Source organism: Lytechinus pictus, chromosome 7 (assembly GCF_037042905.1).
Source record: "Lytechinus pictus isolate F3 Inbred chromosome 7, Lp3.0, whole genome shotgun sequence".
In the NCBI taxonomy this organism is placed as follows: domain Eukaryota; kingdom Metazoa; phylum Echinodermata; class Echinoidea; order Temnopleuroida; family Toxopneustidae; genus Lytechinus; species Lytechinus pictus.
The window spans coordinates 3,310,788-3,337,467 of record NC_087251.1 but is presented as its reverse complement, the minus strand read 5'-3'; the positions used below and the strand labels follow the sequence as shown (position 1 = coordinate 3,337,467).

At 35.1% G+C, this 26,680-nt stretch overlaps 1 protein-coding gene across 3 annotated transcripts; it reads right to left on the bottom strand.

The window, feature by feature from the left end:
• Positions 1–109: 109 nt before the first annotated feature.
• On the bottom strand, positions 110–26,680 carry LOC129265138 (multiple coagulation factor deficiency protein 2 homolog). 3 transcript variants are annotated; one of them, XM_064101678.1, is made up of 3 exons: positions 26,582–26,680; positions 9,709–9,876; positions 110–5,902 (listed from the first exon to the last, which is right to left on the bottom strand). In XM_064101678.1, the coding sequence occupies exons 2-3, from the start codon at positions 9,861–9,863 to the stop codon at positions 5,527–5,529; spliced, it is 531 nt and encodes a 176-aa protein (XP_063957748.1). In that variant the 5' UTR covers positions 9,864–9,876; positions 26,582–26,680; the 3' UTR covers positions 110–5,526. The 3 variants fall into 3 exon arrangements, with proteins under 3 accessions (XP_063957748.1, XP_054759106.2, XP_054759105.2); XM_054903131.2 differs by lacking the exon at positions 26,582–26,680 and adding an exon at positions 19,674–19,811 and having other exon boundaries at positions 110–4,011; XM_054903130.2 differs by lacking the exon at positions 26,582–26,680 and adding an exon at positions 19,674–19,776.

Genomic DNA, 26,680 nt, shown 5'->3' with positions numbered 1-26,680 from the left:
CTTTATTTTATAATCTTGTCAAAATAAAAATAAAATAAAATCAGTGGGAGATATGTTATACAATAATATCAAGGCATACAGGTAATCATCACAAAATGGACAGGTCAAATACAATTTCCTCCTTTCTCTTTATTTTTTTAACAATTGTAGTTTCCCTCTTCTTGTATTGGAACATCACACTGAATACACATGTGAAAATCACATTTGATATTTCAACTGGGCAAGACTATTCAGCATATATGTTGGACATAAAATAAAAGAAATAACTGATATTGTATTCATTACTCTTTGGTGATTCACACACAGGTTTAATACAGAGATAAAGTTTTAAATTAATGGGCATTGCAATCAATTCTAAGTCTCTATTTCATACTTGTGTGCTTATTGGGGATATCTGACAATCATCCAGTCTTTACAGATATCATACAATGGTACAATTTATGGAGTCCCCCCCTCTACCCAAAATCATACCATTACGACATTGTCTACCTACATGTATCATCACAGCCTACAGTGCATGTACAATGATCATGCAGTGCCATCTGCTATAGGCAATTGGCTACAGACTTGTAATTTTTGTAAATTTATCAAACTTCAAACCTTAAAAAAAATCATGTCATGCGATTCCCTTTTAAGGAGCCTGTAAAGATATACAATAATCATACAGTCAGAACTTGTCTCGGAAGTTATACAATATATGGAAGATATGAGTTTACCTGTAGGCTCTGATCGGTGGGCGTCGTCATTAGCCAAATGTGTGTTAATTATTAGTCTTGCAATTAAATGCAAATTTGTGTTTTATGGCAGGTATTCATCTTTTATTTATTTTATCACTTGCAGATTTGAAATTTGCAATCAAGTGCAAAGAAGTATCTTGCAACATCTCCTAAGACTATATAACAGATGAAATCACTGATAATGCATAATGTATTCAAAAGGCACTTACAATATGGAAGAATATCTTCTTCACTTTAAAGCATAATACACTGTACTTGTCTTTGATACAAAAGCTGGTATTAAGTACTAGTTTTTAACTTTTTACCACCACCACAATCATTATTGAAATAAAAACATCTTCATAGCAATCTACACACAAATTGATACATACATAAGTGTGAGAGACGATACACCCCCCCCCCAAAAAAAAAAAAAGTAATTTAAATCAGGAAATATCTGAAAATGCAAACTTAACCTATATATGCGCTCAGAACAATTGTTGATTATTAAATGATCATCTGGGGCCCCGTTTCATAAAGGACTTGCAACTGTTGTAACTTTGCCATAACGGCAACTACCATGGAAACCTTGATTATGATTGGCTGCTGAGTCCTGTTACCATGGTAGATGCAATAATGGCAAAGTTAAAACAGTTGCAAGTACTTTATGAAACGGGCCCCTGATTTTCCCCATTCAAAATAGAATTCTTTGCTGATGTAATGGTTTACAGATGCTTCTCATTGTATTACAAGGAATTACTAGATGTTTATTTAACTCTGTATTAGAACAGGAACCTGGTTTAACATGTAAGAGTACAACATGAAGAAAGGAGGAAACTAGAGATACATATAACATTGAAATTATTTATACAATGTAATTAAAATCATAAAAGATGATCAAATGCACATTATAACTGAAGCAAAAAGAAAAATGCTTCACTTGTAAAGAAAAGATACAGATATTCATTAAATAAAATAAACTCTATTAAGCACTTTTAAACTTGAAAGGCACCTCTTATATAAATGTTCATATACCGGTACTGTTAGCTTTACTATCAAAACACATATCAATGCCCTATACATGACTCTTCAATATTTGATACAAGTCACTGAAAATTGGGAATTGCTATTGAAAATATGTGACCTTAAAAAAAAAAACTTAAGAATGGTACAAATACAATATCCTGTTGAATGAAATATCTTGCTTTTGACTTACATTATTGCAATGTATGATATATCTTCATTCCCTGTCTATTCTGGCATTAATCAATTCTAAATTGTTCAAAAATTTAACCAGTAATATCATATCTTAACAAAGGCAAAATACTGAATAGTGATTAATATATTGGTAAAAGAAGACAAGAAAAGAATGTATCCATCTTGTAATAATGCGTAATGCTATCACAAAGCCTTAATTGTTCATCATTAAAGCATGTCTTTAGCTTTTTTTAATAGTAAATCGTCAGTAATGTGAACTATACTTGATTATCATCAACCAAATAACAAGAGCTTGGTAGTCAATGGATACATATTATATCCATTAGAACTTAAGTATGGCATTTTCCAGCTGTTATGATGTGACTTATGTCTATGATTTTAATTCAAATCTAGCATCCTCTCTAAGTAATGTTTATAATTTTATATGGAATGTCATTTTGAGTGTACACTTTACATATTTTGTAATTGGATATTAGAAAGCAACCAACTAAGATTATATCCTGAAATTTCAGCCCATTCCATGCTTGATGAGGTATTTTATATAAACATGACAAAATACAGATATTCTTTTGATTGGGCACCAAATCAAATTAACTCTGATGTAAATTTGGTAAATTTATCCAATAAAAAAACATTTTTAGTTTATATCCATCACATCACAACTGTTTTAGGACACATGCATTAATATGATCTAGTAATGAAATGGAATAGTGGCATGTACTCATAGGGGGATTTACCAAAACTAAAGATAAATGTAGGCTATAAAAAAAAAAATAATAATTGAGTTCACCAACCAAAAATAGCACCATACATTAAGTATAATCAATAACATATACATATTCCAATTAATATCTACCCACATAAAAATAAATATAACTATGGTTATCAAATTCGAAAAGCTTTGTGTTGGATACGTTTAGAATGATTATTCTTTTTAGAAATAAAAGACTACATTTTCAGGTGCCAAAAATATACCATACCACAAAAAATGTTAGATTCTACATATACATGTAGACCCGTATTCTCAAGAGGCTTCAATTGTTTCATGGTACAAAATCATGGAATATGCAGATTTGAGACTTTTGAGTACATACAATGTAATACGCTCATTTCATCACATACACTATAAAGAAGAGTCAAATTATAAATGCCTACTTCTGGCAAATGGTACATAATTGAAGCACAATAATACAAGATATCTGCAGTCCATGGCTCGGTACCCTGGTACAATTGAAACCACTTTTGAGAATAGGGGCCATTATTTCCCTAATTCTAATTCAGCTTATTACATGTCATTGACAAATACCAATAAAAGTAAGCCCAGCCATGAAAAGGAATGATATTTAATCAAAAGTTTTGAACCTAAAATAAAATTTGTCTCTTTCCTGATTATTGTCATCATTAAAGGTAAATGCTAGTTTTGGTAACGATATCAAAATGAGTTCGTACAGAATCCAATGAAATGACCACCAAAGTGTCTGTTTGTATAAATAAAACGCATGTGCCAAAGAATTCTGGAAGAAATTGAGTAATTGCTGAGAAATCAGCAAATAAGCACAGGATTCGCTCAAAGCAATAATTATACACTGTCCCACGTGCGCTTATCTGTGTTGGGGAAGTTCAGTCTGAACATTTTTCAGCGTAGATTTCAAGATTTCACAAAGTTCAGTTTATGTAACTGTACCAGATCTAGATCCTCGATGATATACTGACAATGAAGCCTGGTTTTACAGACTTTCTCATGAAATCAGTGTTTACTGCAACTACTGGAATTTCTCTTTAAGACTGTGTCGCAGCATATTCTATATAGTCAATATACCCATCTTTATTCTTGTCATCATCTCTCAAAATAGGGTCAATCAGGTTCATAAGGTCATCTTCCTTAAGTGGCTCGGCATTGGGGGCGCCGTCATGGTGATAATGTGTCATAGCATTGAGGAGCTCTAGACCATCAAGTCTGTTATTATGATCATAGTCATGGAGTTTGAAGTAGTGAAGTTGGAGTTGTTTCTCTGTCATCTCACTCTCTTGGATGCCATCAATGTCTATTATACCATCAAGATGCTCTCGTATGTGGCTACATTAAAAGGACACGGAGACAAAGAAAACATGCAATTGCAGCCTTAATATTCTTGACTCACAACTTAAAGAACCTTAAATCTACATAGTGGGAAACATATGAAGGAAATATTATTCTTGATATTTATTAGAGAAAAGTTCAATGTTCAGGGTTTCAGATAGTGAATTACAGAATCTCAACTTGTTGGAAAAACAAGTCAAGTGCACTGTCCACTACACCTAAAGTCAGAGCCATGTCTTTCGAATGGGGTTCTTGAAAGCATATTTTCTTCATCACTAATTCTTACTTTCAATCGTAGACAAACATGGGATTCCTAAAAGCATACTTCATCATCAGTGCTTAAATTTCATTATAGACAAACAATGATAAATGCAGGAAAGATGCTTTTACGAAATGGAGAGAGTCTGAAAGAAGTCAGACAATGAATGAGAAAGTTGGATACTAGATCATCACGACAGCAGGATTCCTGATAAAAACGCATCACAGACTTTGGTAACATGCTTTACAAACCCAATATACATGTACACCAAACATTTGAAGATAAATATTACATTTACACTGTACATACAAATTTTACATTCAAAGGGAAAGGTGTTACTTTTTGTATTCAGGTAATGTTTTGAGTACTATATTTTGACTATTTTGGACACATTCAGTATATATGATTTTAATGATTCTGGTGTTATTTTCATGTGTAAAATGGCAATATATACATGTATGCAGAAGTGGAAATTTGATATTGGTAGATCCAAATATGTGAAAATAAATTCACCATTAAAATTAAGCTTTTACAGTATTTACATCTATGATCTACATGTATATACATGTAATTATTAGAGTAAATGTAGCAATATGTATGATGTATAAATAACAATACAATTAAAATACATAAAGGCATTCTATACATAAGAAAATTGAAATATGAAAGTTATAAGAGTACAGTATTGGTAGATTGATACATGTATATAAGGCTGGATTTTTTATGTCCCTAAAACCAAATTCACTCGACAAAACACAATATCTTCTTATTTACAAAGGAAAAATACAATACTGGTTTTTGTGATATCTACTGTCAAAAGGATTTTCAGTACATTTCACACAATAAGCACACATTATCTACATATCAATATCATTCATGTATGAATCCTAAATTCTTCATTAGTTACATTTTTTTCTGGATTGTGGTAATCTTCACAAAATATTGAATCCAGGAGTATTCTCATGTTTATTTCTATAACTTTAGGATCTTGCTACTATATCCATCTTTGCATCTCCTTCAGTTCTCCCACATGATGCTGAATTTTGAGTCCTGTGTGATAAAGACCGCCAAGGAAGACGAGAAAGGTGGTATACATGTATATAGGGCCTACAGGCAAGTACCGAACTCCCTGCTTTCTATGGTCAGGTTTCTTCATCACATGCTCCAATGAGAAAACCATTGTCAGGGAAACCAGCAAATGTGGCCTATTTGCTTGCAGTTTCCGCACTCAATAATTAATATATTCATCCTAACTAATCCTCATCATTGTAGTAATCCTGTTCCTCATCATAATCATCCTCCTCTTCATCTGTTGATCCATCATCAAGTCCTCTAGAAAATTCTATATAATCCACATAACCATCCTGGTCGATATCATCATCCTCCAAGATTACATCAACTATCTCAATGATCCTCTCCTCTGACATCACCCCACCATGATGTCCTCCTCCTCCTCTGGTATTCTTCCATCCCTCATCCACATGTAGAATGGACTGCATCAATTCCAGACCATCTAGTTTCCTGTTGTGGTCCATGTCATGGGAGTGGAAGTAATGAAACTGCAGTCTTTGAGGAGACATGTCAATGGCATCAACGTCTAATGTACCTTGAAGATGGGATCTGATGTGACTGTATGGTGGAATGATGAATGAAAGAAAGGATTCCTCACTCATCATTGTACACCATCATCCAAGTTCTTAATTCATAATGAGCACATCCTATTAACAAGTTACAAATAAACTTGATGTGTCATTCAAATACATTCCAAATACCGTACTAAAAACTGCAGTCTTTTTAAAATCACATGCTCGTAATCATATCAAACTTTTATTTGGGCAACAGCAAAAAAAGGAAAGATGATTGGTTCAATAATCCACACGTTTAAAACTTGAAATGATCGGATAACGTCTTTCCACTTATATTTTCTCTCCTAAACTAAAGAGGCCCATTCCTTGGATGTGATTAGTTGGGGAAAATCTTAGTTGAACAGAGCTGTCACAGTCAGTCAGTAAAGTGTACTTTCATATATTGTTCTGATTTGGTCAATAATAATTACCTATAGTATGCTAGAGAATGATAACTTTTACCAAATAAGGACTTCTTCATCTACATGTTTCTCAGTCTGCTTCCAGAATTCCTCAAATTGCTATTTAAGATAAATTACTCTCTCTATTATATCTTTAAATGTTTTTCTTTTGGCCAACAAACAGAAATCTCACTTCACGTAGATCTAACCTTCCAACAAATGAGACAATTTTAACTTATTTTCCAAAACTAGTTTACATACAACATACCCATTATCTTCTATGAAAAATATCTGCTAAATTGATTGTATTGATTTTCAAACACCTGCTAGACATTAAAGGTTAATTCAACTTGACATTAAAAGCAAAATATGAAGAGAAACTGAGTATTAAAGGTTCGACAGAAATTCATCAAAGAATAACAAAGTTATGGATTTTATTCACACAGGAGCCGCTCATTGCATCATGAGAATAAAAATCCATACAGTCCGTAAATACTTTATTTCTCAGAAAATTCAATAAATTAGTCACATTATTTCAGACAAGCTTCAAACTTCAAAGGGAAAGTACTTTTACTCACCAGGAACCATCCCAAATGGGAATTTCTTGAAATTAAAGATGTATCACATGACATGTGGACAGCTGGTCAAATGTGACCTCACAAATTTGTTAAGTTCATATCTTTGGTGGAGTTTTATCAAAACATTCATTGTTTTTAAGCAACTTGATATCAGGGTGATCTTTTTAATCAAACCCTTGCTGATTTGTGGAAGTTGGGAACATATTTTGTTTCAGTTAATTTCTGCAAAATTGATCAATACCTTGATCTAAAATTCTCCTTTTCTAACACTAGTGTATATTCACAAATTTTATTTTAATTTACTGTACTTGCAAAATATCCTCTGTTTTTTTTTACTGATTGACATATTTTCAAAAGGTCCTCCTGAAGTATCCAACTGAAGGATAGTGTAAAAAAGGGGGAAGCTCTATTAAGAACATGCATGTAGTTTGTATGACAATAAACATGATAAAAGCAAGCCAAACATATACAGTATGTAAAACTAGATTTAAACAATCAAGTACCATAAGTGGAAATGCATATACCACTGATAAGTGTTTCGTGACAAAGTTACTTGCGTATTTATGATAATTACTGAGAAGCCGTTATTTACTTTTTACAAGAGTTGTGCATACTGTACATGTAACACCAGTCATGCTTGGAAGTCATCTTTGTTGCATTTTGTTAGAAATCCCTTTGTGTTTTTTTACCACAACTGAGGTTTACATGTATGTTAAAATATGTTTCATGCACCATGCTGTATTAACATGCAATAATCATCAATCAAGGTTCTTATATGAAAATCCATTATTTATAACCCTCCACTTCAAGCCCACAGTAAGTTGCCCAATATTAATATAGGTGAGATTTTTATCAAGTTTTAAAAATTCTTGAGCTTTAAAACAAAGTTAGCTTGTAAAAATTGATCTACAATACAGTACAAAAGTACATGTACTTGATTTCCAATATTTAGGAGAATTTCAGAGTTCTTTAAAGAATATGAAAGAGGAACAAGTTTGAATATTGGGTTTACCCAAAATGGCACATTTATACTTACAAGCTGGGATAAATGCCCAGCAGTGTGGAAAAAGTGGTGTTAAAGAAACTCTTGTACATGTACAGTTTTAACTTTTAACCATGTCAAATAATGACAGAATGGAGAAAAAAGTTATTCTTTAAACCCCCATTCCACAGACAGCAAGACCTCTGAAAGACTGCTGTAAGACAATGAAACTTGCTTGAACTTTCAAGGGTCTTTCTTTTGAAACGGTTCAAAACAGTCTTTCAGTGGTGTTACAGGAAAATTTTCTTTTGATGGTCTTTCAGCAGACTTAAAGTGGTCTTTCAATGAACTTTCAAAGTTCTCTAGTCTTTCCATGATCTTTCGGCAGTCTCTCAAGATTTTTGTGGAGATCACTATAAGACTCATGAGAGATCATTGAAAGACCAGGTAAAGTCCATGGAAAAAATTCTGAAAGATCACTCGTCGCATAAAAGATCTCTGAAAGACCATTGAGATATCTCTATAGGACTACTCTAAGACCAGTAAGACAAGAAATATCCATCAGTCTTTCAGAGTTCTTTGAGGGGTCTTTCTGAGCCATTCCACACAGATGACAGATTTAAGTGATCTTGGAGACTGCTGTAAGACCTTGCCAGTCTTTGGTCTTTGAATTGTCCTTCAAAGGTCTCCCCTCTGTGGAATGGGGGCCTTAGGATTAGCTAATTTCCAAATATGGAGTTTTGGAGACCGACTTAATAGTTTGGTTTAAACAGAAAACCTACATGTTACACATTGTGACTTATTGTAGGTTTTGAAGTAGAGCATCATACATGTACACTTAAAATCAAGCAATAGTTATTTCTATCAACAGTCCTTTTTAAAAATAGATCTTCAGTACATATAGTACATCTACTCCAATGTTACGTTGTGATGATCACACTATTTACAGCACACTGAGATCCTGGATAGTGGTTATAAAGCATACACTAGATAAAACGCTTATATGATGAAGCATTCAATGAACAGGAATGCCACTCAGATTTGATTAAAAGTAGAAATCCATCTTGAATGATATTTTTTTCCAGAAAAAAGGGTGTTTTTTACAGGCAAAATTATGTGGAAAAAGTAGTACTAGTTCCTTCTTTTGAACGTAAAGTTGCATCCTTGATCAGATACATGTATGTACACTTTGTTCAACAATTCCACATTTTGGCACTTTTTTGTGATTTGGTATTTCAAAACAATTCACAATTTCATTTTTTCCTTCATGGTTTTATCAAAATTTTGCTAGAATGGTTCTGCTTATACTGTTCTGTTAACCTTTCATCCAAATAAACTTTTATCAACATAGGATGGATTAATTGGCCCCTACATTTACAGGGTTTACAAATAAAGAGACATCTTATTTTTATGTAAATCATGGTAAATTAATGCTATAAAATACATTTTATTTTTGTATCATTCACATCATAATCATTTTAGGGCACACACATTCATATAATCTAGTATGAAATTGGAATTGGAATAGTGACTTGCAGTTTGGGGGGATTAACCAAAACTAAAGATAAGCTTAGTTAGACATGCTTGCATTCTGTAAAATATTGTTTGATAATATACTTTTGAATGGTTTTTATGCAAATAAAGAGAACATTGAATTGAATTGAGTATGTATTATTTCAAATCAGTCATAAAATCATTCATACCTAAAAAAAAAATAAACTGAAATGAAAATTGAAAAAAAAAATCAAACTTATTATTTTTTTTAAATAAAAATGTACACAAAAAAATATATACACAAATGTAGGTATATCATATTGATTAGTAGCATTGTTTACCAAATGTAACTTACTCTCTGTCTTGAATATGAGTCCTGTCCCTGATGAGGCTAGCAGGTGGACCAACTTTGATATGGTGTTCCTCTTCTGTAAAAACTGGTTGGAATAACATCACCATAGAGATGGCTAAACAGAGACCATGTAATGATGCTTGGTGAAAATTCATCATACTTTTTATAATTCTGGATATCAAAAGGGAAAGAAAATAAAGTAAAAATTCTCACTATAGAGAATGATGTTGTACATCTCTTTTAATAGGTGATGGCAAATCTGGATTTGTAATGCATAATACAGATATGATAAATCCATCGAGGAGGTCCAATTTACTCCAGGCTTCAAGCTTAGCATTTTCGTATAGTAAACTTAAATGCAATATTTTTTGACAGCTGGTGAAGCAAGACAATGAAACAATGTAAGGTTTCATTATTTTTCCCAGTCATCACTGTCAACACATACACAAAAGAAAAGATGGCGATATACATCTGAAACTTTGAGGGAGGAGAAGACGACAGAGGAGAAAAAAAGGACATGATGAAGTAAAAGAACATGAAGAAAGAGAAGAAGTAAAAGATGACAAAGAAAAAGAAGACAAAGGAAAAGAAGGGAAAAAGGAATAACTTGGGAATGGGGGAGGGGGTAGAGGGAAGGATGAACTAGGACTTTGAGAGGGGTGAGGAGAAAAAAATAATGAGTGGTTTGTGGAAAAGTACACAGATATATTAGAAAATATACCCACACTTACCCACACAAGCCTCAAACTGGAAAGAATCTTACCAAGGATATTGAAAAAATATAGAGCACTAGATAGATTGTCTATAATGAGTGGAGGTAGAAAAACTAGAACACTCGATTCTGCCGTAAATTGCTCATGGTCAAATGGTCTAAAATAGGTAAAGGTTAGTCCTCTAGATAACTGACTAGATCTCCTGTCTACAGTTACACTTCACTATCATGGATGGGTGTGAATTTAATCCTGAAATCAGATTTAAAATAGTCAATAGTGAATCTTGACAATAACAAGTGGAACGCCTCTGGCAGTCTCGCCTGTATTACGCAATTTAAAATAGCAGCAGTGCTAACTTTGAAAACTACTATAAAATAATCATTCACAAAAACATCATTCATATAATGACATAATACCACGTTCATTGACCATGAATGACATTTGAACGGAGACTTAAGACTGTCAACTACACCCATGTCCACATTTCATACACTCTATCCATAAACTTTCAGAGTTACGATGGTAATTCAACAAATACCCCCCAACACGGCCAAAGTTCATTGACCTTTAATGACCTTTGACCATGGTCATGTGACCTGAAACTCGTACAGGATGTTCAGTGATACTTGATTACTCTTATGTCTAAGTTTTATGAACTAGATCCATAAACTTTCAGAGTTAGGATGGTAATTTAACAAATACCCAAAACACGGCCAAAGTTCATTGACCTTACATTGTAAATGACCATTGACCATGGTCATGTGACCTGAAACTCACAGGGGATGTTCAGTCATACTTGATTACTCTTATATCCCAAGTTTTATGAACTAGATCCATAAACTTTCAGAGTTACGATGGTAATTCAACAAATACCCCCCAACACGGCCAAAGTTCATTGACCTTTAATGACCTTTGACCATGGTCATGTGACCTGAAACTCGTACAGGATGTTCGGTGATACTTGATTACTCTTATGTCCAAGTTTTATGAACTAGATCGGTAAACTTTCAGAGTTAGGATGGTAATTTAACAAATACCCCCAACACGGCCAAAGTTCATTGACCTTAAATGACCATTGACCATGGTCATGTGACCTGAAACTCGCACAGGATATTCAGTGGGACTTAATTAACCTAATGTCCAAGTTTCATGAACTACATCTATAAATTTTCAAAGTTATGATGGTAATTCAACAAATACCCCCAACTTGGCCAAAGTTCATTGACCCTTAATGACCTTTGATCTTGGTCATGTGACCTGAAACTCAGGCAGGATGTTCACTAATACTTGATTAACCTTATGTCCAAGTTTCATGAACTAGATCCATAAATTATCAAAGTTATGATAGTAATTCAACAAATACCCCCAACTTGACCAAAGTTCATTGACCCTAAATGACCTTTGACATTGGTCACGTGACCTGAAACTCGAGCAGGATGTTCACTTATACTTGCTTAACCTTATGCCCAAGTTTCATGAACTAGGTCCATATACTTTCTAAGTTATGATGTCATTTCTAAAACTTAACCTTTGGTTAAGATTTTGAAAATAATTCTCCCAACATGGTCAAAGTTCATTGACCCTAAATGACCTTTGACCTTGGTCATGTGACCTGAAACTCAGGCAGGATGTTCAGTAATACTTGATTAACCTTATGTCCAAGTTTCATGAACTAGGTCCATAGACTTTCTAAGTTATAATGTCATTTCAAAAACTTAACCTTAGGTTAGATTTGATGTTGACGCCGCCGCCGTCGGAAAAACGGCGCCTATAGTCTCGCTCTGCTATGCAGGCGAGACAAAAACAAGAAACTCTACTATTTAATTGGGAAAACTTGATTTACTTCACTCCGATGATGTTGGAGGACTAAGCCTGTTCATCAATCAAAGTACAGGTGGGTTTAAGCAGCTGGCATGGCATTGTTGGCTGAATTAGTAGTAGAGGCACTTGTCAAAAATAATGACTGTCCCAGAAAACAAAGATATCCTCATGAACCAAAACAAATCACGTCTTAATAAATTTCTGTCCTTGCTAAGGAGGATCAGGTACAGTTTTTTTTCACTTCCCCTGCAGGACATAGATGGCAATCATAGAAATTTAGAGTGCTACATGTAGGCCTATAAGTATAGATTCTGTGACAATTTGCACCTTTTCCATTTTTTTTCTGACTTTCCTTCTTCCTCTTAGGCTGTTGTTAAGAATCTGATATGTTTACATGACTAGTAATACTAGCACATTTGATTGGTGTCGGTAGAAAATAGAGCTTGGTATCATAATAATAATAATAATAATGGTTATCTATATATGCCCTAGACACACAAGTATCACAGCGCTTAAAATTGTCAGACATAGAATAAAAGAAATAAAAATAAAAGAAATAAAAAATTAAAAAATAATACAAAAATATCATCTAACTCTATCTAGTTCTCTCAGTCATAGTTTCATATGACTGACATAAAAAAATCATAGAATATTGAACTTGGTCCTGGAAGACCCTCTTACACTACAGGCAAGAGAGAGCTGGTCTAAAAACTGGGAGTGTACCAGAAAACAAGGATATCCCAATCTTTACTCTTTATCCAAGATTCTGGAAGAGTGCAGATGATACCAGCATCCTTACTTCCAGTTCAAGGCCTTCATCCTTCTCATTAGATGGTATCTTCACGGCAGTCTACCGGTAGCTTGGAATCTACAACGTCCTCTTCATTAGTAGGGTTTATTTATCACATGGTTAGCAGTACCGGTACCGCTAGTCCGCCCACACCTTGTCTAGCCTTGTCTTGAAACTGTTCACTGTCTGAGCTGTGAGTGACTACCTCTTCTGGGAGCGAATTCCAGTCATTGATGACATGCTGGCTGAATACATCTTATCTGATCTCTGTCAAGCATCTGTCATTTAGTGTCATCGGCATATATCTTGACTTTCCCCTGTAGGCTGTCTGGTGGGTCATTGATGCGAAGTACAAACATTGTTGGGCCACAGATACTGCCTTGCAGCACTCCACTCCTTACCCTTGTCCAGTCAGATAATTCATTATTGACTTGCTGTCTTTCTTGGAGAAATTATCCAGGCTTTGATTTCACCACCTATACCGTAAGCCTCAAGTTTGGAGAGGAGACGCAGATGAGGAACACTATCAAAGCTTTTATGAAATCCAGGTAGATCACATCAATAGGATTTCCTACATCCATCATCTCTGTCCATTCCTCCATAACCATAAAGAGCTCTGTCACACATGAGCGTCCAGGGAAAAAGCCATGCTGTTCATCACACAGAAGATCATTTTCTATAAGGTGGCTAACTATTTCATCCCGAATAAGTGATTCTAGGATTTTGCAAGGTACAGAGGTCAAACTGATTAGTCTGTAATTTCTAACATCCACCTTGCTGCCTGTATTTGTGCACAGGTACTACATGACTGACCTTCCAGACACTTGGTAGTTTGCCCTCTTTTAGTGATGCATTGTAGAATTGTAGATCAAGGCAAGGGGCCTTGCGATAGAAACAGCAGTTACCTTCAAAACACATGGGTGGATGCCATCCAGTCCTGCACTCTTATACTTTGACAAACTTTGTGAGACAAATTATGTCTTGAGCCATCTTCCAATAATCTTGCTATGAAACCTGATATGTTTACACTGACTAGAATTGAAATATTGTACAATTTAAGGACATTCCACAGTTATGTTTGTGCGCATCATGATCTGTGCATATTTAACACTCTGCACGCTGACCTCACACTGGATGAACAGGTGATTAGGTAATCAGCTGTAGGTATAAGCATTTTTCTCCTTATCTGCACTTACTGCAGATCCGATGTGTTATTTCATGAAGCTTTTGGCGCATTTGGGGGCATTTCAAAAAGCACATTTACTCTAATAAAAGTACTGATAGTTTGAAAACAAGCACATGAACACATATATTTTTATGTTTGCACCTCTTAGGTATACCAGGGCTCGACACTAGCGCCGGTCCGACGGTCCCAGACCGGTAAAAATCACTGTCGGGCCGGTAGATTTTCAGAAATAGCAAGATTTACTGGTCCGACAAGACCAGTAAGAAAATATCATTGTCGGGCCGGTAATTTTTCCAAAAATAGCAAGATTTATGGGTCCGACATAAACAGTAATAAAAACCATTGTTGGGCCAGTAACTTTTCCAGAAATGGTCAAATTCACTAGTCCAACATAAACATAAAAAATATTCCATGACTCAAATTGCAAACCATTTTCCTCCCGTTAAATTTGGTCATTCACACACAGAATACACACAGAATGAATCGCATGCAATTTTTACTACGGTAACATACAGTGTACATATGGCTAGCCAGCCACACAGCCCACATGGTGAATTTTCTACTGGCTGCACGAACGAAGCTTGGCGAAGCTTGGCAAACCTCTGGCAGAAATCTCTCACAGAACGGTCAAAATTCACATTTCACACTAATGAAAAGCTCTTATAATGTCCATATTTCCTAAAAATTGGGGTAACTGTCATTTGTAAGCAGTAAAAGGAGAAATTTTCACTTCTGTTTTAGTTCAAAGAGATCGGGTTTCGAGTGATATCGTCTGAATACATGATAGCCCCACATATGCATTTGTGTGTGTGTTGATACACTTGGTTTCTTTCGTAGCTATATCTTAATTGAGCCAAAAAGAAACTGATAATTTATTTATGATAGTTTTAGCTTTCTTCCTCTGTTTTCTTTCTTTCTTTCTTTCTTTTCAATCTTTCTTTGTTTCTTCCCTCTCTTCTTTAATTTTTTTTGTTACTGTCTTTCTTTTTTAATTATTCTTTGTCTTTCGTTCTTTCATTCTTTCTGTCCTTTTAACATTTTTCTCTATTTCTTTTTCTCTTTCTTTTTTGATTTCTTTCTTTCTTTAATTCTTGAGTCCATCCATCCTATATTTATCTCTTCTTTCTTTCTTTCTTCCTTTCCTTCTTTTTACCCTTTCTTTCCTTCATTCTTTGTTTCTTTCTTCATTCCATCCATCCTTTCTTTACCATTTCTTGTTTTTTATTTCTTCCTTCTTTCAGCCCTTTCTCTCTTTCTTTCATTCATTCCTTCCTTTCTGTTCTTTCTTTTTTCCCTTCATTCCATCTATCCTTTTACCTTTTTTTTTTTTTTTTTTACTGCTTGCTTCCTTTCCTTTCTTCTTTCGTTCTTTTTTTTCCCTCATTCCTTCCTTTCTTTGTCTTTTGGACTTTCTTTTTTTTCTTACTTTCATCTATTTTACATTTTCTTTCTTTTTTCTATTGCTTGCTTGCTTCCTTCCTTCTTTCCTTCATTCTTTTTTCCTTCTATCTATCATTTTACCTTTCTTTATTTCTTCCTTCTTTCAATACTTTCTTTCTTTTTTCCTTCTTTCCATCTCTCCTTTTACCCTTTCTTTCTTTTTTTATTGCTTCTTTCCTTCTTTCTGTCTTTTGTTCTTTCTTTCTATATTGCTTGCTTCATTTCTTTCCTTCTTTCTTTCTTTCCTTCATTCCTTTATTTCTTCTTTTTCTTTTGTTCTTTCTTTCTTATTTTTGTTCTTTCTTTCCTTCCTTCCTTTCCCTCTTCAGTTCTTTCTTTTTTTCCTTCCTTCACATTTATCCTTTCTTTACCCTTTTCTTCCTTTCTTTCTTTCTTTCTTTCTATCTTTTTTCCTTCTTTCCATCTTTCCTTATACCCTTTCTTTCTTATTTTATTGCTTCTTTCCTTTTTTCATTACTTTCTGTCTTTTGTTTTTTCTTTCTTTCCTTTTTTTTCTTTTGTTCTTTCTTTTTTTCTTTATTTTTTCCTTCCTTCACATCTATCCTTTCTTTACCTTTTATTTGTTCTTCCTTCCTTTCTTTTATTATTTCTTCCTTTGTTTCTTTTTGTCTTGCTTTCTTTTTGTCTTTCATTCCTTCATTTTTTTTTGGGGGGGGGGGTAACAAGAAAGGACAGCAAAATAAACTCACGCCTTTTTTTAATGTTTTCTTTATTTTGGGGACCAGTAGATTTTAGGTTCGGACCAGTAAAAAATGGAAAAACTGGGTATCTACTGGTCCGACATGAATAGGTTGGACCAGTAGAAAAAAAGGGTAAGTGTGGAGCCCTGGGTATACTGTACCTTCCTCTACAACTTTGCAAAGTTTGGTGAAACTGACATGGATTTTAAATAAAGTGCAGTATTTCTTGTACTTCTCAAGTTTGTTTTTGAAATTTTACATTTTGAGGTTGAGTTTTTGTTATCTTTCGCGCAATTTCGAGCTAAAGCCGGGGTAATAATAGCAGCGCTTTATATCCTCAGGCAAAAAAGGCATTATAAATCCAGCTACTATTACTTCTAAGAACTGAGAGTGCTGTTAGACATAAAATAGCAAACGATTAATATAAAAATAAATAGATTATCCATCTTAAGGATACAATTATTAATTATATTGAAAAAGTTGATGAAACTTTCATGGATTTTGACTGAGTAATAGAGCTTTAAACTCATTGGTGTTAACAATTTCTCAACGCACGTAAAGTCTCACAAGTTTAAACTGTCAAGATAATCGTCAATTACCAGAAGTAAAGACCGGAAAACCTACAGGAGAAGTCCTTCATTTCCGTACCTGGTGTGATGTGATGTGATCTCGCGAGGTCTAAAAATGTCAATTTCTTTTGAATACGCAATTCTTAATAACATCCATTTGGGTAAACTTTGAAGCTCTAGCAAAAAATCAAGCACATGAACCTGTTAATTTTTGCATATTTGGGATATTCATGTGCTAAAGTATCTATGTGCAAAGTAGGATGAAAATGACATGGATTTCGGGAGCAAGACTACGAAACCATTCGCATTTTAGACAGTATTATCAGACTTTTGCTTGTTTTCGGTGCATTTTTATGGCTGTTTAAAGCCAACTCGCAATACTTTGGACACTGATAATTTGAAAAACAGCACATGGACCCCATATTTTGAATGTTTTAATGTCTTCAGAATATATTCCTCTACAAATCTAGAGAGTATGATGAAAATGACATGGATTTTAAACGTTTAGGAGCAAAACTAAGGAACCATTTGTATTTTAGACATTTTGGACGGTATCAGAATTTTGCCCGTTTTAGGAGCATTTTAGACTGTTTCAAGCCAACTCGCAACACTTTGGACACTAATAGTTTAAAAACGAGCACATGGACCCCATATTTTTAATGTTTTAACGTCTTCAGAAAATATTCCTCTACATATCTTGTGAGTATGATGAAAATTACATAGGTTTTGAATGTTTAGGAGCAGAACTAAAGAACCATTCGTATTTTAGACATTTTTGGACAGAATTTTTAGACTGTTTCAAGCCAACTCGCAACACTTTGGATAGTTTAAAAAACCAGCACATGGACCCCATATTTTCAATATTTTAATGTCTTCAGAATATACACTGTATTCCTCTACAAATCTAGAGAGTATGATGAAAATGACATGTATTTTGAATGTTTGGGAGCAGAACTACGGAACCATTTAGATGGCGATGTAAACATCGTGGGAATTTTTCAGTCTTTTCATATTTTTCTCTTTTTTTTAATGAATTCTTGTTGAAATATGAATTCAATATTGTAGAAATGTCGAAATGAAGTTGTAGGCCTATCCCATTTACTATGATGATTTATGGCTAGATCTAATAGAAGGAAAGTAGAAATCTCGGGGGCAAAAATTTCAGCTTTTTTCGAGGTTTCAACAACGCAGCTGAGTCAATGCACTTTTGTGTACGATCGGTGCGTGTGTGTGCGCATGCGCGATATGTCTGTGTAGTAAATGTATTGGATTTTTCGAATCGGTGACTCAAATTTACCCATCATTGACATTGTGTCGCCGTTCAGGAAGTCCGTAATTCATGACGTTCTTACTTAAAAATGTAGCAATTTCAGGAGAAAAGTTTTTCATATATTTAAAAGGATTTGTGGATACTTTCATCTCATTCAAAGATTTGGGTAAGAATTTTTATTTTTTGCAAAATTGAAGGTTGAAGACCGCCTAAACGCGTCTAACAAAAAATCTGATGCTACAGCGTTGTGTGTTAGCGTGCCTCACCACGGTATTCAGTGCAGGTGTGTATGCTGTTGGAAAACACTCCGTCCATCGGAAAGGACGCAAATGTTGGTCCCGTGTATAGGAGAGTCACAACCTATGCACGTTAAAACCAATACACTATTCGTCAAAGAGTAGGGTGTTCACCCGGTGTATTGCACCTGCCGGCCCCCGGTACTACAATACTGCAAGAATCTTCAGGATTGAAGGAGGCAGTCAGTGTAGGTTGGAAGAAGAAGGATGGCAACTCACTGCACATGGTCATGGATGTTAACCGTCCGACCGTACCTTGATTAAAGTTTCATTTGAATTTCATGATTTTAATTTTTTTTTGGAACTCCTGTTCTACTAGACCAAAAGCTTCGGTCTCTGTTATGTTGTTTGTTCCGCTGAACTCCGTTGGCTCCACTCACCAAATATAGAGACCGAAGTTCTAGCTCGATCTGTACAGCCTTTCTACAGGGACTCAATGGCCATATGTTTATGTATTAAGTTCTGATAAAACAGGTGAAGTTGCGCTTCAACCGAAGTAAGTCACTGTTTTTTCCCCGTTTTGGTGCATTTCAGGCCAAATCAAAACGATAATCTTTTTTTTGGTACAGATCTTTTTGTATATTTTTATGAAATAAAGACAAAAATCGATGAGCCCCGTCAGGGGGATTTTGCATTTTTAACCCCTAATGGTGGCTGCACGATAGCGAGCCGTCTGTGTACGAGGAAAAATTAAAAAAAATAAAAAAATGTTAAAAAACTCCTCGAAACAGACGGCTGCCAGCTGTCTGTTCTACGACTCCGAGCTACGAAAAGAAGTAAAGTAAAGACTAAATTAAAATGAAGCGTTATTCCAACAACGGCGAAAGGATTATAAAACAGAATAAAAGTCACAAACATCTCTGATGAGCTGCTCGCTGAGGCAAGCTTAGCTTAGCTACCGCAGTGCCTCGCCCGAGCCGAATCTCAGCCCGAGCTGACCCGAGCCGGCCCGGGCCAGGCCGAACGCGACGTCTCGATGACATTGACAGGCTGGAGCCTGAGCAGGCCGAGGGTTGGTTGCCTTGCTCTTTACACATTGCACTAATGGCAATGCATCTGACGTTTCCAAGTTATTATGATTGATAACTAAATGCTGCTTTTGGCTTTTTAGTGAAGGTAAAGAACATTTCTAAACAAAAGAAAAGTTTAGAAAACAATACTAAAATTTGGAAAGGATCTTACCTGACAGTGGTCAGTGCCAGTAATCCCATATGTACACGTATAAATGTTGAGTTTAGCCAAGATTTACATGTAGCTTATCTAAACTTTCAGGAACCAATTTAGATCAACACGATTTAGAGGTGTATTATCCCCATCGTTGTAAAATTTGGTAATAGAATTTTTTCTATATTCCTTTTTAAGTAAAAAATTGAATTATTGCAAATAATTTTCTGTCATATTTTTTAACAGTGATATATTTTATTTGAAATTTGATTTTTAAAGACAGTTTTGAGCGTAGAGGTGGATTATGGTTTTTACTTAGTAACTAGTTTACGGTCTCTGATTACGCATCATATGTATTCAGTAATTTCAGTCACTTTGACTAGTCTTGCTTCACATACTTTTGAAACTCTAACCGGTAAAATTTATGGATAATTTTCAATTATTCAATTCAGTTCAATTTATTTGTTTGACCATCAAATACGAAAACAATACGATCAAACTGACAAAAGAAATTCATACAAAATACAATGGTGGTAATATGACCTGGAGAAAGCAAATTAAAGGACAAGTCCACCCCCTCAAAAAAAAAGTTGAAGTTTAACAAAAAGAGAACAATCCAACAAGCATAACACTAAAAATTTCATCAAAATCGGATGAAAATAAGAAAGTTATGGCATTTTAAAGTTTCGCTTAATTTCACAAAACAGATATGTACATCCTGGTCGGTATTTATAAATGAGGAGACCGATGATGTTATCCACTCACTATTTCTTTTGTACTTTATCATATGAAATATGAAATATTCTAATTTTCTTCTCATTTTCAAGTGAAACAACGATAAATTCCTCCCTGAACATGTGGAATTAGTATTGTTTTATAATAAATGGTTCAGTCAAGTTGGTCATTGTAACATCTATAATAAAAAAAATGAAATATTGTATAATTCAAACAATAAAAAACAAAAGAATAGTGACGGTGAGGGACATCATTGACTGTCTCATCTGCATGTCACTGAGTTGTGAATATATCACTGATTTTTTTTGTCTTTTTAAATAAGCGAAAATTTAAAATGTCATAAAAAATAACTTTCTATTTTACATCCGATTCATGAAATTTTCAGCATGCTAGTTTGACTTTTACATCCGATTCATGACATTTTCAGCATGCTAGTTTGACTTTATTTATTCAAATCAACATTTTTTTTTTGGGGGGGGTGGATTTGACCTTTAAGTTTAAAGTTCAAGGTAAAAAAAAGGTAAAGTGGGCAACCAACAATCAACACTATATAAAAAAAAAATAGATAAAAAAAAAGAAAATAACACACTCATGTTATTATTCCCCGCAGTAATTTAGGGTCGAACATCACGATATTTATGATTATGACAAGTATGATTATGATGATAAAGAGGAAATAGGCCTACATGATGATCATGATCATAACAGTACATGTTGATTGTCGTATATATAAGCATTGGTGATCCCTTCCCCCCCCCCCCCCTCATAATTTCCTTATGTATATTATTGAATGGAACCATCCTTTCAGATAACGGTTAGAATGGATAAAGAAGGATGAAATAGAATACATAATCATATTGTTTTTCTTATCATCCTCCCCTCAACCATGACATCTCGTTTATTTTAATTACCACCCTTTTGAAACGGTCACTCATTCTTTAAAAGTATTCTTGTCCCGGTTTATGATGCAAAATAAATGTAGAACATACAAAAGAAATGATAATAATATTGAAATAGGCCTACCCCTGAACCCGACAAGAAATTCCTCAGTTTCTGTGTGTGTGTTTTTTTTTTATTCAGCTCGCGTTTTTCGTGACTCGCATAGATCTATATACCCAGGGCTGGCGATTTTTTTAAAAATTTTTATTGAAAAAATATGATTTATTTCATTTAAATCATATTTTTCTTTTAATCTGAATTTTTTAAACAATTTTTTTTTAAATAATGCCCCCCAAAAATATATAATCCTTTACGCTGGCATAAACTTTGAATTCATACATTTCATTCTAAGCTTTTTATTTTTATAATTGAATAAAGATTATAAAAAATATATTAACGACGTTTCATGAAGATGCTGACAATTTCTGTGGTGTCTGCGTCATATAGGGAGCTCCTATTACTGACTGGTTCAATCCAAGTTGATGGATATATACTAATGCTGCATATAGTTGCTGTTAACATGAAATGAGGATCAGTGGAAGAATTCCATGACTCTGAGACTCACATTCTCCAAAGAGAAACCGGTTTTTTTTTTTTCAAGCCAAGGACTGCATATTTAAAGAAAACTGCATTTGTTTTTTATATGTTTAAACCTCCTTTGTCTTTGAGCCATAATAGTCGGAACTCTTTGAACAGCCGCGCGTCCGTAGGAGGGGGTGGGGTTCACCCCCTCAGATTTTTTTGAAAACCCTTTTTTTTTTTGCTTGTCAATTTCTTTTGTTTACGAAAAGACCTATTTTGGGGGGTGAACACCTTTTTTTTGCTTGTAAAATTTTCATTCAACTCGAACCCCCCCCCCCCCCCCCCCCCTTCAAAAATCCTGCGTACGCTACTGTCTTTCACGATTTAAGGCATTCGGACTTGCAAAGCTCTGACCCGCGATTGGGAAAAAGTTGCAAGTTCATCTAAATTATTTCTTTTACAATAAACCTGAATATTTGGCAGTTTTAAATTAGAAAATTGGTTCTATAGAACCAATTTTCTGTATACATGCAGCTGTATATATTAGCTACAAAATAACTCGAGTGTAGCCAGCTATGTAGTACGTACGTGCCATGCAACCGCGTAGCCAGGATTTCATTTTGGAGGGGGCGGTAAATGCACGCGAAGCGTGCCAACACTTACAGAGCTCGTGAAGCGCGCTCCCTAGGGGGTGGGTGCAGGGAGGGGGAGTTTCCCCCTCCCGCGCGAAGCTTTTGGTGTTTCATAAATTAAAATGAAAAGGAGCCGTCTCTCTTGACTCTAGTACCTATATCAGCTCCAATTCAGTTGACTATATTGTGATTTTGAACGTTGTTTTCAAAGGTGATTGTGAACGCACAAAAAGGAATACAATGGAGGAAATTAAAATCATAACCCCGCGCGAAGCGCGGAAGCTAAAGCGTTTTATATTTTTTTTTGCCATGAAAAGGGTCCCGAGAAAAGGGTATTCTCAAAGATATATTGAATACTTCCCTTGGAAAGATCAGATTTGAATACAAACAATTTAGCGACAGTGCATTATATCTTTAACTTGCAAAACAGAGGAGAAGAAGTGTATATGCCGGGAGGAAGATATTCCTCCCCGCGCAGAGCAATAAAACTCTGAAATTTCAAAGGGCGGACGTTTCATCAAATGCAGATATCTCTAATACCCCATCGGCTCTAATTCAATTGATTTCCTAAGATTATTGAACTTCTTGAACTGGCAAGAAACACATATAGCTGAGGTGGAAAGCAGGGTTAGAGAAAGGGTGGGGGAAACAATGGAGAACTTCAATATTGTCAATTAACCGCGCGCAGCGCGGAAGCAAAATTCATATATAAATTTAGAGCAAGAGTGAAGGAGTTTTTCTTTTGAGAAAAAAAATAAAGAATAAAAAGAAAAAAAACCCGACAAAGCTGCCTTTCTTCCCTTTCCTCCCTTCCCTTTTCCTTTTTTCCCTTCTTTTTTTTCTTTTTGGGGATGTTTTGGGGGGGTGACCGCCCCCACCGCCCCCCCCTGGCTACGCGCCTGGTGCCATGTCAAAATAATATAATGTTATACATGGGTTACCAGGGGCTAATGCAGATTTTTATTGCACTCAATTCAACATATTCACTGAGAAATGTACAAAAATAAATGCTCACTTTTGACACAGGGCACTAAAATATATGGTTGTTGTCATGGTCTATATATAGTGTCATGAGCATTTTTTATGCATGTAAATGGATTTACTTAATCTTTTCTCATGCAGTGTACCTGCATGCTGCATGAAGCAAATCTGAACAGGTGGTAATTCAAACAGATCCTGGTAAAATTCTTTGATGGAATTCAGCCAATTTTATAAGTTCAGGATTTCTTTTTTAAATTCTCTTACATATATTTTTTTTTTGTTCTGAAATGCTATGACAAATTGTTAGTGCTGGAGAGCAGGATTTTTTTTTTAAATTCTCTTACATATATATATTTTTTTCTGAAATGCTATGACAAATTGTTAGTGCTGGAGAGCAATGTATAGGCCTACAGTTTATGTGAATGATCAGAATAGAAGAACTGCGAATAACTTATATTTTACTTAAAGGGGAATCCAGCCTTGGCCATAAAATGTTGTGTTGGGAAGGAGAAAAATAAATTAAACAGAATGGTGAAAGTTTGAAAGAAATCGGACAAGCAATAAAAAAGTTATAGCTGCTTTAATATTGAGATCACTAATACTATGTAGATTTCAAATTGGCAACTGAGTAAGTAAATTATGACAAGGGCCAAGGACAATTTTCCCATAGGCCATGTACTTTATTATCAGGGATTTGTGGTTTTCTTTTAAGTAACCATTCCCCTGGGGCAGTAATCTAAATATAATCCAGGTAGTATATTGTTTTATGTCCTCATGAAAGAAAAATATAATTTGAAATAAAACTTTCTGGGAAAATGACATTTTAGCCATAATATGTATTGGAGTACATGGAAGAGTAGTCCTTGCCTTACACCACTATGACATCCCATATGCGGCCAATTTGAAGTCTCCATGGATATAGTGATTACCAATATTTACAACTTTTAAAAATTCATAACTTTCTTTTTGTTTGTCCAATATTGTTCAAACTTTCACCTATCAGCTTGTCTGGTTTTTCTTTTCCTTATAAAAACAAGTTTTTATTTGGGTTGGATTCCCCTTTAAAAACATTTTTTTTGGATTTTGACATAAACGAGGACTAATAGGGCCTACCTCAGTCACAATTATTCTACGGCGGCCGTACGGCGAATCGAAAACAGTCGTTTTCAACATTTTTTTTGTACCAGCTAAAGGGTGATTTGAACAAACATGAATAAAACGGCTGTTTTCGACTCGCCGTACGGCCGCCGTAGAGCAAATGTGACCGAGGTATAATTGTCTACTATAAAAGAAAATTTCCACAGGGAAAATTTTGTAACGGTCCACTTACAAAAGTGGAGTAAGTGTATAACCGCTACATAGGCCTATAGGCTACATGTAGTCACATCTATTTTGGTTTTTCAAGATTAACTTGATCCTGAGTATAGCCCGATATGAAGGTTTTATTCATGTTTGGATGATATAAACAGGGGCCGCGGAAGCGGGGGGGCTGGGGGGGCTTCAGCCCCCCACTTTTTTCGAAAACCGTGTACAAAAACGTAAAAATGACCCAATGATTATGATTTTCTGCATGGTCAGCCCCCCCACTTTTGGCTCAGCCCCCCCCCCCCCCACTTTGAAAACCGTTCCGCGGCCCCTGATAAAGTTAATTGACAAAATCTTCTTTTGATTTTGAATAAAAAAAACTGCCACAAAACAAAAATCATCAATCTTTGTAAATGTTGTTGTTTGTTGTTGTTATTTTGTAGGCAAATTAGTCAGTTTTGACTATTGTTGCCTTGTTAATTTAGAGTAGTTTAGTTTAGTTTATTCCAACGATGTTGTAGGACTAAGCCTGTTCATCGATCAAAGTAGAATGTCTATTGCTGCTCTCCTTCAGACAAAATTAGGTGTGCTACTTATTTGCTTTCCTTTTTTTTCAAAACAGAATAATTTCTTTGTTAAATGCATATCAGTTATAGAAAAGTAAAGGAAAGAGAGGAAAGAAAATTTATTAGTAAATACTTTAGTGGAAATGATTTAAATCAATGATTTTTTTTAAATCATAGTGATTTACGCGATTACGAATTAAATCAACGTGATATAAATAAGCCAACCATGCAGTACGGTATGTACCTATGCTTGTTAAAGCTACCATATATTAATTATACTTGCGCCCCTAAAACGACCCATATGTAAACCTGTCAACTCTCAGTAACCTGCCTGCCTTTCAATCCCCCTGGACTTGACATTTACCAGACTCATTGACTCAACTTTTGCAGTGATACCTGCCGATCTCCGAACAGCGGAGGAACTGAAACGAGAGAGAGATATGGCGTTGACGCCTCTGACACCCCCCCCCCTCGCCCCTATAATTGAACTATTAAAAAAAAAACTACCTCGCACAGAAAATCCATCGATTCCCGTGAATCACACAATCATCAGCATTCTTCCAGAATCTCGGGTAAAAGTAATGATAGCTGTTTCGGAGGAGTTTTTTTTCGGTTTTTTTTTTCAAAAACATTTTCTGATTTTTCTCAGATTATGGACGAGGTAGGAGAAACGATCGGCTGAAATGCAAAGGCTAGGCTAGCGGCGCGCTAGCGCTAGCCTCGGGCGAAAGTCTATTCATGCATGTACGATAGCTTATAGATAGAAAAGCTAGTATACAACGTAATACTAGATAGGCGCAACGCAGATCCCGAAAGGTGAGAACATATTTGAATGGCTTAAATTACTTGTAAAATTTCAGGTTTGCTGCAATTAGCTTTATGAGTATATAGAATCTACTACAGAGGTTATGTGATAAAATTTTGGGATCTTAAATCACCAAAATTTACAGAGAATAACACTCGTTTCGTAATACTTTTTATACTAATTTATAGTCGCCAAGTCGGCTAGTTTACTATTTCACTACGTCTAACGTTACACACTACAGCGCAGGGGTCGGACTCGGAGGAAACTCTGGCAGCTCCTCCGCCGAAACAACAACAACAACTTCGAAGCGAAATTGGCGGAGCTCAGCTCAGCCAGTCAGGGGTCTGGATTCGGACAAGTCTGGAGCTGGAGGTTAACAATATGAGGTCAAAAAATATCCAACAGCCCCCACCCTCCTACCCCAAAAAACTTTCCACTTACAAAGTTAGGCTTAACTGCAGAATACCCCGACACTGCTCACTACCCAATCGTTGGTCAGCCAACACAACGATGTCAAGACCTATAGCTATATACTAATTC